The sequence below is a fragment of the Bufo bufo genome, chromosome 5 (assembly GCF_905171765.1).
Source record: "Bufo bufo chromosome 5, aBufBuf1.1, whole genome shotgun sequence".
NCBI classification, from domain to species: domain Eukaryota; kingdom Metazoa; phylum Chordata; class Amphibia; order Anura; family Bufonidae; genus Bufo; species Bufo bufo.
Genome location: NC_053393.1, coordinates 387,849,019 through 387,862,811, shown reverse-complemented (window position 1 = coordinate 387,862,811; position 13,793 = coordinate 387,849,019). Strand labels below are relative to the sequence as shown.

The 13,793-nt window shown below is 46.0% G+C and overlaps 1 protein-coding gene across 3 annotated transcripts in view; it reads right to left on the bottom strand.

Annotated features, from left to right (window-relative positions):
* JARID2 (jumonji and AT-rich interaction domain containing 2) overlaps window positions 1-13,793 on the bottom strand; it is a 146,224-nt gene that overhangs the window by 80,068 nt on the left and 52,363 nt on the right. For 2 of the 3 annotated variants that reach the window (XM_040432615.1, XM_040432613.1), the window contains exon 2: window positions 4,080-4,215. In XM_040432615.1, the coding sequence (XP_040288549.1) occupies window positions 4,080-4,215 (136 nt within the window). Of the gene's footprint in view, window positions 1-4,079; window positions 4,216-13,642; window positions 13,649-13,793 lie in introns of all 3 variants that reach the window. The other variant, XM_040432616.1, reaches the window with a different exon arrangement.

The window sequence follows — 13,793 nt, the reverse complement described above, 5'->3', positions numbered from 1 at the left end:
GCGCCAACACCGTGATTTAGGACCTGGAGGCTGGGCCATTTATATTAAGCCAAAGTCGGAGGACAACTAACTGGGGCCAAAGTACTCATCCCCTGCTGGCTGTCTCCAAGGGTAACTCAGGTCAGCAGGAGGTCTAACTCCAGTGAGTACAACCAGAAGTAGAGGCTTCAAATCACGTTATTTAACTGCTTCAGGGTCAGGGTAACTTCCGTCTTCAGGACTGTGCACAGTTTAGCGTTTTCTTTTCACACGGCTATGACTTTAGTTGTTGGGCTAGTGACCAGTCAGCTCCACCGAAATGTTCATCTTCGTTATATTCTCCATGAAATAATAATTCTGTAGCGTCTTTTTTCTAAACTCTATGTTGTGCTGTATGAGAGGTATATGCAAGGGGGTGGTTACATGGTTAACAACGCCACTTTCAACTGCACTTTATGCATTTCCTTTAAGACGCAAATACAGTTAAAGGGGTTATCCAATCCCCTATGATGACCCCACCCCACATGCCCAGGTCCCTCCTATAAAGGATTCCAACCTGCTCCACGGCACCTGCGTCGCTCCGGATCCCTGCACAGCCGCCGCTGCATCTCCCCGTCGCGCAGCTCAAAACATCCGGCCACGGGGGGAGCAGCCAATAGCAGGCCATGACGGGGACGAGCCTCCCTAGCATCACCCACAATGCTAGATGTTTTGATCCGCGTGACGAGGAAGTGCAGCAGTGGCCGTGCAGGGATATGGAGAGACAGGTGCCGCAGAGCAAGTATCGTCTATAGGAGGGGCCCAGGCATTGGAGGGGAGGGGGCATTATAGGGGATGGATAACCCCTTTAAAGATCAAGGCTGGTTTCACACTGCCGACACTGTCTTCTAGCAGACTGTTCCATAGTAGAATGCTGGGAATCGGCCGCACACAAACAGTTGCGCGCATATTTGCCAGGTTTCAGCTGAATCTCCATCATGCACCATTATAGTTAATGGGGATGGACAGCATTCCGGCAGTGACAAATCTGGCAGGCTGTTCCCAACCGGAACAGCCTGTAGAGTCTATAAACCCTAGAGTGAAACCAGCCCAAGGTAGAGCAAGGAGCCTATGGCCTTCGAGGTGAGAAGAACTCGATGCAGCCTAGAGCGTCCTCCTGTGGACTAAGTTGCTCTGTTGATCATGGGAACAGAATTAGGGAAGCATTCATCTTACAAGAGCAATCTCATTCAGATTACCTTACAGAGGTGCCCGAGAAATACATCTCTTCCAGATAACAAGTAGAAATCTCAGGGCCACTTCAGTCTAAAAAAAGGGGGCATGGCGTGGGCAGGCCCGCCTCATTCATCATTTTCTTTTAGGCGTAAAAAAATTGTCTAAATTTAATCCAGCAAGGAAGCTGGTTTACATTTAGTCGGGCGGTGGATGTGCCAAAGTTATGTAGAGGCCAGTGCCTCTACATAACTTCGACGGATCCACCGCCAGGGACATTGGTAACTACAGATATGGGGGCACTTGGGGCAGTAACAGGATGGTACCCTTAAAGGGGTTGCAAGATTGGAAGTTTGCATAGGGGTGGTAATAGGTGGGGAAGATTTTGGAAACATAAGGAGATAAGTCATGGTCGGGAGAAGTTGGCATGGTGGTCTGTGTCAGATTGAGAACAACATAGAAAGTGAATAACTTCATTTACATAGTCACCGGATATAATCACTTAGGCCTCATGCACACGACCGTTGTGTGCATCCGTGGCCGTTGTGCCGTTTTCTGTTTTTTTTCGCGGACCCATTGACTTTCAATGGGTCCGTGGAAAAATCGGAAAATGCACTGTTTTGCAGCCGCATCCGTGATCCGTGTTTCCTGTCCGTCAAAAAAATATGACCTGTCCTGTTCAAGTCAATGGGTCCGTGAAAGAACACGGATGCACACAAGATTGGCATCCGTGGCCGTAGGTTACTTTCATACAGACGGATCCGAAAATCCGTCTGCATAAAAGCTTTTTCAGAGATGAGTTTTCACTTTCGACAGTATATTCTAACACAGAGGCGTTCCCATAGTGATGGGGACGCTTCTAGTTAGAATATACTACGAACTGTGAACATGACTGCCCCCTGCTGCCTGGCAGCACCCGATCTCTTACAGGGGGCAGTGATCCGCACAATTAACCCCTCAGGTGCTGCACCTGAGGGGTTAATTGTGCATATCATAGCCCCCTATAAGAGATCAGGGGCTGCCAGGCAGCAGGGGGCAGACCCCCCTCCCTCTATTGTAATATCATTGGTGGCCAGTGTGCGGCCTCCCCCCCCCCCCCTTTATTGTATTATCATTGGTGGCCAGTGTGCGGCCTCCCCCCCTCCCTTTATTGTATTATCATTGGTGGCCAGTGTGCGGCCCCCCCCCCCCCCTCTATTGCATTAATATCATTGGTGGCCAGTGTGCGGCCCCCCCTCTATTGTATTATCATTGGTGGCCAGTGTGCGCCCCCCTCTATTGTATTAATATCATTGGTGGCCAGTGTGCGGCCTCCCCTCTTCTCCCCCCCCCCCGATCATTGGTGGCAGCGGAGAGTTCCGATCGGAGTCCCAGTTTAATCGCTCTGGGGCTCCGATCGGTAACCATGGCAACCAGGACGCTACTGCAGGCCTGGTTGCCATGGTTACTTAGCAATATTACAATATAAGAAGCATCATACTTACCTGCTGCGCTGTCTGTGACCGGCCGGGAGCTCCTCCTACTGGTAAGTGACAGATCATTAAGCAATGCGCCGCACAGACCTGTCACTTACCAGTAGGAGGAGCTCCCGGCCGGTCACAGACAGCGCAGCAGGTAAGTATGATGCTTCTAATATTGTAATATTGCTAAGTAACCATGGCAACCAGGCCTGCAGTAGCGCCCTGGTTGCCATGGTTACCGATCGGAGCCCCAGCGATTAAACTGGGACTCCGATCGGAACTCTCCGCTGCCACCAATGATCGGGGGGGGGGCACACTGGCCACCAATGATAATACAATAGAGGGAGGGGGGGCCAAGGGGGGGGGCGCACACTGGCCACCAATGAAATTAAAATTGGGGAGGGAGGGGGGTCTGCCCCCTCCTGCCTGGCAGCCCCTGATCTCTTATAGGGGGCTATGATATGCACAATTAACCCCTCAGGTGCAGCACCTGAGGGGTTAATTGTGCGGATCACATCCCCCTGTAAGAGATCAGTTGCTGCCAGGCAGCAGGGGGCAGTCATGTACACAGTTCGTAGTATATTTTAACTAGAAGCATCCCCATCACTATGGGAACGCCTCTGTTAGAATATACTGTCGGATATGAGTTTCACGATCTAACTCATATCCGACAGTATATTCTAACATAGAGGCGTTCCCATGGTGATGGGGACGCTTCAAGTTAAAATATACCATCGGATTGGAGAAAACTCCGATCCTATGGTATATTAACTCCTGACTTTACATTGAAAGTCAATGGGGGACGGATCCGTTTGAAATGGCACCATATTGTGTCAACGTCAAACGGATCCGTCCCTATTGACTTGCATTGTAATTCAGGACAGATCCGTTTGGCTCCGCACGGCCAGGCGGACACCAAAACGACTTTTTTTTCATGTCCGTGGATCCTCCAAAAATCAAGGAAGACCCACAGACGAAAAAACGGTCACGGATCACGGACCAACGGAACCCCGTTTTGCGGACCGTGAAAAAATACGGTCGTGTGCATGAGGCCTTATACAGTCTGCAGAGTACCTAGAACTGGTGTCTACCACTATATGGTCACTGCATGATGGTAATATTGGTCTTTGTAATGTGGTGTTTATTATGGAGCATTGGCAAGACTTGCATTGAATGATACCACCAGAATAAACTGTTTACACACCCCCTTTAGAAAATCCTGTGTACATCTCAGTACCAATCTGCTATTATTTCTACTAGATATTTATGAATTAAAAGACAACTGGATGTTACCAGATGGAGGTACATATCTACACACCGACACTGTCCAATCAGAGCTGGCAGTTGCATGGGCCTAGGCGCACCCCAACCTTACCACCACAGTGCCACTTTCACACAAACAATGTGGAGATATCTGGTCGGGCTCACCTTTCGGGGTTTTGATGCTCCCATTAATACAGTCATCACTTTGTCTCTTCTGTGCAGTCTTGAACTCTTTGAGGGATAGATAAAGCACCTTACGCACCACCCTTTCTTCGGACCACGGGATTCCATCACTGTCATCCTATAGAAGACAACAAAAATGCACCCCATATTACTTATCTTTAGATGAAATAATTATTTTTTTTATCAGTCCATCCTTACATTTCTTTAAAAAAAAAATAATAGAAATATATGTGTGCCTAATTTGTATTTATCACTTTAGACAAAAATATTACTTACATGCTGGGGGTGGGGGCTTGCATTTATTTTTGTACTCAATTAACCTTTGTATAGTCACCTTAACCACTACTGGGAGAGTCATAGTGATCACATTATTTAACAAATGCTCATTGTGATCACTTAACCTTAGGATCTAACCCCAACTCCTGATCCGAGCTGGAATCTAAGCTCTGCGTTACGTCTTCACTTGTCAAGTGGCCTCTGACATTAGAGCCAGCTCAATCAGGGGAGGAGAATGGGATGAATAGTTGCCTAGTCAGCAAGCAGATGACCAGCTGGAAATGATTCTCCAGCTATGTAGGCTTTTAGCAATGAGTCCACTAACCCCTGGAGACATACAGAATCATTGTACAAGTGCTTTACAACCCGAGCATACTATGAAAGATCACCCCTTCCCAAAATCAACTACACGGATGCCAAGCCAAACCAGTTATATGCGGCAAATGCCAATGCAAAGGATTCGTTACATGCACATTAAGTGGTTGTGTCCTAAATATATTTGCAAACACAGATCCAACAATAAGCAGGCCTTGTAAGGGTCTCCTAATATATTTAAGGAGTCAGGCATTAGGAACACTTCTACACTACTTATTATGTCAGGATTTCTGCCATGTTTGGAGTTGTCAATATGCTAGTTTTATTAAAGTCGCTTTAGATTAACATGAGCACGCTTCGATTTATAGGAGAAGAACAGGAAAATACAGGAGCCAGGTCCCTCAAGTTAAATATTACCGTAATTGGTCCTGGGAAGACCATTGTACGTGGAGTCCATAATTCTATGGAAAACCAGTAATTGGTTCCAAAGCCCCAAAATGACACCACTTATAAAAAAAAATTGGGTTTCAAGAAAAGTAAGCAGAGACCCTAGACAGATCAAGCAAGTAAATCACTTTCTATGGTGAGGACATGAGCTTCTTCAGAGTTAGTATTAGTACTATAAAATAAAGTCGCCACTGACCGGGGGCACAGACATGGGGCAGTACAGGACATGTAGTACCACAGAGCAACTATTTTTACAACCAATAAAGGTGTTTTACCAGAGAAAGGGCCATGTTGATTGGTTGGATTCGAGTCTGGGGCATTGTATGTTGAGACTGGTTTCAACTTATGAGGGACCAGGAAAGACCATCGTAAGCTGAAAATATTGTATCCCGAGACCATTGTATTTTGAGGGACCACTGCATATCTCCTCCGATGCCATTACCACATCACTTCATCTCACAACACAAGGGTATGCCATTGCCCAATTCATTCAGTTGAGATGTATCTCCTCAGACTGGACTTCCACTTTAGCGTTTTATTTCTTCTTAAAGGGAAATGGTCACACTGAAAAAGAAGGTGACACAGCAAATGGGGCTGAGCAGATTGATGTACTGTTTTGCGGGAAAACACATTGTATAACTATTGATTGATTGATTTAAGCATCTGCTCATTCTGGGCTTAGGAGTCCAGTGGGTGGTCCTACTTAGTAACTGATGGCTCTCTGCATACATACAAGGAGGACTGTCAATCACTAAATAGGACCGCCCACTGGACTCTTCCCTCTGAATGGATAACTACAAGTTCTAATGAATCCTTTCCCACAAAACTATGGGGGTCATTTATTATACTGAAATATGCCTAAATTAGGCGTATTTCAGGCGCAGATGGCGGTGCAGCAGCCATCTGTGACTTTGTGACGCTCACGTCAGGTCTAAAGTTGTGGGCAGAGAAGGGGACAGTAGGCCCGTCTCACTTACCATTTCGCGTGTTTTAAGTGTAGAAAATAGTCTAAATTTAAGACAGCTCTGAAGCGGTCTTACATTTGGAACTAGTGCTGGATGCCATGAAGCTACGGAGAGGCCTGCGCCAGTCCAAATAAATGTGCCCCTATGTGTTCAACACGACAGGTTCCCTTTAACAAAGATTGGCAAAGTTTATGCACAGATTCCATTCTCAACGCCAAGCTTTAGGCCTAATCCCAAATACATGCCTAACTAAACTGATCAAATCTACTAGTTCAAATAATACCCATCACATACATGTAGAGCTATGGCTTAACCGTGTCATCTACATGGACAGCCTACACATCTAAACACTATATCCCACCAACAAACTACAGGGGAGGGGGAAACATGACACTAAAATAAGGCTTCGGAGTCTAGGCTTGTCAGACATTTTAGGCAGCTGTCAAGGCAGTGACATTGTTAGCCAGGAAGGCCTTCATCATAAAAAATAAAAAAAAGGGTAGGGTGGGGACAAGCTGACTACTAGACATAAGCCGATTTAGGTTTGATAAATGTAAGAAATGTGTTAATTTAATAAGGGGGGGGGGGGGGGGCAGTTTATGCCCATAGATTTTAACACTTTATCTGTAAACTCCAGAAGGGCGCCATGAAGAAAGCTCTACTCCACGTACGTGCAGTGAAGTCTCCATTTTCCTCCAGTTGTCTATGTGCCGCTTATGAAAATCTTAAGTATGCCAAGTGCCTTTTGAGCACATGCCGATTTTTAGACAAACGCTGGCAATATTACCCCGCCGTTGTGCTGATTATTTTCCCTTTGTTAATGAATCTCTACTGATCCATTATTTATTACCGGCACAATGTAAAGTCATTACCTGCTGTGCTGGAATTCCTGTCTGCTATAATAACTGACAGATCTCACTTCTGCAGCTCGAGCCGCTCCATAACGAGCTCATGGAAACAAATGGCAAATTAGTTAAAGGGAACCTGTCATCAACTTTGTGCTGTCCATACTAACGGCGGCATAAAGTAGAGACAGGCGAGTTGATTTCAGCGGTCTGTCAATTAAAAAAGTTAAAGGGAACTCGTCATCTGCAAAACGCATATTAAACCGACCACAGTACCTTACAGTATCCCCCAGTGTGTTGCTAATCATGTCTTTCTCTCCTCTTTGTGTTTCTTCATACTTGTTAAAAAACGCTATTTTAAGGTCGGTTGGCGCAGTCTCAGAGTCAGGCTTGAAGTCAAGGGGGCAGCGGCCTCCTTGCTTCAAGTAAAGCTAAGCCCTCCCCTTACCCCTCCTCTCTACAATTAGATGGACATGCTGCAGTGATCGCGCTCTTCTAGCGCATGCACGATACGCTGCTTGTTACAGCGTGACGGCCGGGTGCACGTGCGATCGAACTGTCCGGCGCATCCGCAGTCAGCAAAATGCAGGGGGGTGAGTGAGGATCGCGCTGTAACAGGCAGCGTACCGCGCATGCGCTAAAAGAGCGCGATCACGGCAGCATGTCCATCTAATTGTAGAGAGGAGGGGTAAGGGGCGGGCTTAGCTTTACTTGAAGCAAGGAGGCCGCTGCCCCCTTGACTTCAAGCCTGACTCAGACGGCACCAACCGACATTAAAACAGCGTTTTTAACAAGTATGAAGAAACACAAAGAGGAAAGAAAAACATGATTAGCAACACACTGGGGGATACTGTAAGGTACTGTGGTCGGTTTAATATGCGTTTTGCAGGTGACGGGTTCCCTTTAAAGGGTACCTGTCACCGGGATTTTGTGTATAGAGCTGAGGACATGGGCTGCTAGATGGCCACTAGCACATCTGCAGTACCCAGTCCCCATAGCTCTGTGTGCTTTTATGGTGTATAAAAACTGATTTGATACATATGCAAATTAACCTGAGATAATATGACTCTTCTCTGGTCACACAAGTAAGATATGACTCTTATGTCAATTTGCATATGTATCAAATCGGGTTTTTTTACACAATAAAAGCACACAGAGCAAATGGGGACTGGGTATTGCGGATGTGCTAGTGGCCATCTAGCAACCCATGTCCTCAGCTCTATACACAAAATCCCGGTGACAGGTTCCCTTTAAGAGTAAGTGGTCGCCAAGAACCATCACAATCATTGCAGACTGGGCCTGGAAAAGAGTCCCAGCCACCTGAGAAGAGTCATGGTTATTCATGAATTCCTGCTCTCCCTGCTGATGACTGACAGGCTTCTACCTAGTTGTCTCCCTTTATCTCTAGGAGAGCACTGCCAATCGTCAGCAGATGGGTGAGAGCAGGAGATTATGAATAACCAGGACTCTTCTCAGGTAGATGTGACTCTTTTCAGGGCCTGGGCTACAATGATTACGATGCTGGTTCTCGGCAACCACTTAAGTTTATCTCATGAATGGCACACCGCTGACATCAGCATTTCTGTCACTATTTTATGCTGCCCTCAGTGAGGTCACCATAAAGTTGATGACAGGTTCCCGTTAAGTGCTCATTTATTTTTACACTTTTCGTTGACTGTTACAGACCGACCTGCCATTCGATTGTAGTCCACAGACCCTGCCATTGCATCTATCCAGACTCGTTAATCTATAGCTCTAATGGAGGTGCCGTATACGGGCAGGCAAATAGAAGCTCCTCGTAGCTCTGTTTCTATCCGAGTCCATCACATATCCCACTGCTGTTTACAGAGTCTCAAAATAGGTGTAAGAAATTTTCTGGATTTAATTCCACATCAACCGCAGCAGGAAGAGTGGTTTTACAAAACTGAAAGCGTATGTTTCTTGGCCCTTGCAGGCTTTCTGTGTACAATAAACCTCAGTCATGTGCTACGTGGTGCTAGAAATGGAAGTAAAATATACTTCTACAGTACTTCACTGTACGGATTGATACCAGGATAACATATATCCACATATATAGCCTATGGGAAACGGTTACCTGCTGCTGATTTTCCTCAGATCTTGCTCCTTGGCTCCTTTGTAGCTAAGCTCCACTACAGCAGAGCAGTGGTCGGTGACTACAATTTAGTCCCGATGCCTACAGGGAGTCTGGTGTAGTCTGAGACACACCCCCTATCTCATCAGCACCAGCCTGACCTACATATTTTCGGCTCCTGACTTGAGTTTGCACCAAGATATAAAAGCTTATCCCTCATTCACGAGATAGGGTAGATAATCATCTGATCGGTGGAGGTTCGACCACTGTGGACATCACCACAGTGACGCTGTGTTCCTCGAATAAACGGAGCTGCGGTCAAACATGCACTCTTCACTCCTTCCATACTCTATAGGACTGCTGGAGAGGGGTACTCATGGATCGCTAGAAAAATGTCTAAATCCACTTTGATGAAACAGTGACAATACATAATGGCATCTATAAGGGGCCCATAATGGGTCAAAACAGTGCAAAGTGCAGGTTGATTAGATCGGTCAGTATTGTAGAGAGGTCCTTGTAGACAGGTGCTGACGGACAAGGTTCCTTTGCTGAAGATCTGCCTGCAAGTCCATTTGCAAAGGACTGTACACCCCTGAACTCCAGTTGTGTGTATGTGTTGTCCAAGGGGAGAAAGCCACCACCAGACACCTATTTTGACCGCTAACAAATGGATAGGGTTTTAAAATTTAACGCACCAATCCTTCTCTCCCATGACATGATCATTACATGGCAGATTAATGGACAAACCTGACGTTTTTGGTGGGTTCGGCCGACATAGTTTAAAGGTGTATGAGGAACTTATCATCTGAAAAGTGTTAACACCTCAGCTGTCCACATTCTGAAATCCACTGTAGTTGGACATGTTAAAGGGGTTGTCTCACTTCAGCAAATGGCATTTATCCTGTAGAGAAAGTTACTACAAGGCATTTACTAATGTATTGCGATTGTCCATATTGCCTCCTTTGCTGGCTACATTCACTTTTCCATCACATTATACACTGCTCATATCCAAGGGTTTACGACCACCCTGCAATCCAGCAGCGGTGGATGTGCTTTCACACTATAAGATAAGACGGCGGCCCCTCTAGTGGCTGGGACTACTGGAGGGCGCATAGGCCGGCGCTTTTCCTATAGTGTGCAAGCACAGCCACCACTGCTGGACTGCAGGCTGGTCATAAAGTCCTGAATACGAGCAGTGTATAATGTAGTGGAAAAATTAATCCAGCCAGCAAAGGAAGCAATATGGACAATCACAATTGATGTTCAGGATAAATTAGATTTGCTCGCAATAGGCCAGTGGCCGCCATGTTGCTTGAAGATCTTGCACGAAATCCTGTGTGCTGTGGCGTATGACGTCACCATGCCAGCCAGTGTGATGATGTCATCACAGGGCGCACAAGATCTTCAAGCAAGAAGGCGGCAGCCGTCCCGTCTTAAGCAAATGGGTCAGGCAAGTATGATTTTAATAAAAAAAATATTTTTTATTGTACACTCTTTCACATCAGATGCTGCGATCATGTATGAACGTGGCATCTGATGGGTACAATGACAGGGAGCGGCACAACTGCACCCACTACTTACGAAGAAGCGCGCTTCGTGACCAAGTCATTCATTGCGAGGGAATTTTTATTTGGCGAAGCAGTCGAATCAAATTTCAGAATAATTCGCTCATCTCTAAATCTCAATCCATTAGGCTGGGTTCACACGAGCGTGTCCGGATTAGTTCCGGATGCGTCCCGGTGTGTTGCGGCAAACCCGCGCGAGTAGGAATGCAATTGCAGTCAGTTCTGACTGCGATTGTGTTCCGATGTTCAGTTTTTATCGCGCGGGTGCAATGTGTTTTGCACGCGCGTGATAAAAAACCGACTGTGGTACCCAGACCCGAACTTCTTCACAGAAGTTCAGGTTTGGGTTCGGTGTTGTGTAGATGTTATTATTTTCCCTTATAACATGGTTATAAGGGAAAATAATAGCATTCTGAAAACAGAATGCATAGTAGGTGATCAATTGAGGGTTAAAAAAAATAAAAAAAATTAACTCACCTTCTCCTCTTGTTCGCGTAGTTCTCCCGGTCTTTACTTCTCAAAAGATGAACTATGGGCTAAAGGACCTTTGGTGACGTCAGATCACATGCTCCAATCACATGGTACATCACCGTGGTGATGTACCATGTGATTGGAGCATGTGATCTGACGTCACCAAAGGTCCTTTAGCCCATAGTTCATCTTTTGAGAAGTAAAGACCGGGAGAACTACGCGAACAAGAGGAGAAGGTGAGTTAATTTTTTTTATTTTTTTTAACCCTCAATTGATCACCTACTATGCATTCTGTTTTCAGAATGCTATTATTTTCCCTTATAACCATGTTATAAGGGAAAATAATACAGTTTATAGACTGTCACCTAGCAACCATGCGTGAAAAATCGCACCGCATCCGATTTTCACGCAACCCCATTCACTTCTATGGGGCCTGCGTTGCGTGAAAAACGCAGAATATAGAGCATGCTGCGATTTTCACGCAACGCATAAGTGATGCGTGAAAATCATCGCTCATCTGAACAGCCCCATTGAAATGAATGGGTCCAGATTCAGTGCGGGTGCAATGCGTTCACCTACCGCATTGCACCCGCGCGGAAATCTCACCCGTGTGAACGCAGCCTTAGTGTCTTGTATTAACTTCCTCTACTCAGGGATGCTCAACCTGCGGCCCTCCAGCTGTTGTAAAACTACAACTCCCACGATGCCCTTCTGTAGGCTGTCAGGGAATGATGGGAGTTGTAGTGAGCATGTCTGCTCTACATGATAAATGCCATTTACTGAAGTTCGACAGCCCCTTTAAATATCCACAGTTTTAGACGAGCCTTGCTAAAGAGGAGATTGAAGCTGAACCAACTACTGTCATAAGTGTGACTATATACTGCGCTGGCTTCATGGTACCTGACAGCGGGGGCTAAGCCAATGACAAAAGGCAGGAAGGTGAAACTGGACGGCGAGGATGCATGACAATGGCGTCATTAGGCAAATGAATCATCCGACCCGAGTACCTCACAAGGCTTTGTGAAGAGTGCCGTTTGGATTAAAGGGTCCTGTTGTAAAATGATCTGCGCCCGTGTATTTCCAGGGTGCAACCCAGTCCATGCGGGTTATGTAAGAGAGCTTAGGACTTCCTATTGCTCAGCACAATGAAGGGCTGTTACATTACTGTAGCGGTGATGCCGATTTGACATGGTAGATTCTTTCTCTGTTGAGTCACAATACAATCATGTGCAAGCGCCTAAATTTACAAGTCAGCATCTCCATTGTAAACAGTCAGCACCTCTCCCCTGCTGCGGATTTAAAGGTCCAAGAATGCTGACGGAAGCAATAAGGGGGGGGAGGGGAGAACGGCTCCCACTTCTGATAAAAAACCCTGCATGCAGAAGAATGGAGCAGCAGAAAATTCTAGATACTGCTCAGCTCGCTGAATGCACTATAAGCATCTGCCAGTTTAAGCCACAAAGGCGTTGCAGATTTCAGCTAAATCATATCTGCTGCTCTACTTCCCATGGATGGAGAACAGCATGGAGGGCTGTCACATGAGGCACAGAGGAGATTAGGCTGGATCATAAAAGCTTTATGCTTAGGGCGCCCCTCCCCCGTCTAACACCAGCACGGCTTTCCTCCATACTCATGTATGCGCCATTTGCATCCCCTGTCAGCACAGCATTTTAACAAATAAGGGAAAGAGGTGAAACACACACATGTTTCTACTTAAAAAAGAAAAAAAAACAAGAATGCCTTCATTGCTGGCCAGAAACACCTAGAGGGCGACTGATGTAGAGGCATCAATTTACAAGGTCAGACCCTGCTATAATAAAGCTACAAGAGGAGAACGTTTCCAGGCTGACACTAGGAGTGAAGGAATGCGATTGATGACATGCTGTTCCTAGCTCCAGCATTACCGTACAGCCATATCGCTCCATAACAAATATGGCTCATTATATGAGCGGTATTGGTCAGACACAGATGTGTCCTTCCTTACCTTTCCTCGTGGCTTGACCTATCTAAAATGAGTGAGAAGAGAACCAAAGAAAAAAAAACGCACCTGATTTTGATACTCTGTCGGGAGTTGTTTACAATATATGTGTGTCTCTATGTTGCCACCCAGTGGTTGCGATGTGAAAGGCAGCATTCTATGATATTGTATTGAGGGAAACTGTAAAATTGCAGTACCTGGAGTGCCTGCAAGCCTAAAACAAAACATACCAGAAGCGATAGTACGTTTATGGCCAAAGGTCCCTATGCACACAGGGCGCTGCAGATACACAACTACAGATTAGTTCCAGTGAAAATACGGTATGCAGGATGTTACAGGGAGTAACCAAGCAAGAAATTCACACACACCCGTCACTAATGTAGTATAAAATCTGCTGCCAGCAAAACAAGGGTTAATTTTCAAGGCAGCTAGTGAGCGCGAGCAGTCTCTGCTTCAAAAATTAAAATAAAATCCACAACAAATATTAAACCGCATGTAAACATACCCAAAATATTGGATACTGGTGTCTATAATGCAGCTGCATTTAAGCCTCTGGCCATACATATTTTGGCAATCTAAGGCTCTGTTCACATTGCGCTGAGATCTCGGTTTCCTGTATTCACCAGAAAAGTTCCCATCGTATGCATCAAACAGATCCACAGGGCTCCATTCACCCGACAGGGAGCAGAGATCTTTTGCCCTCTTCTGGGCTTGTATACAGAAGTGTGGTTAATGACAGTTT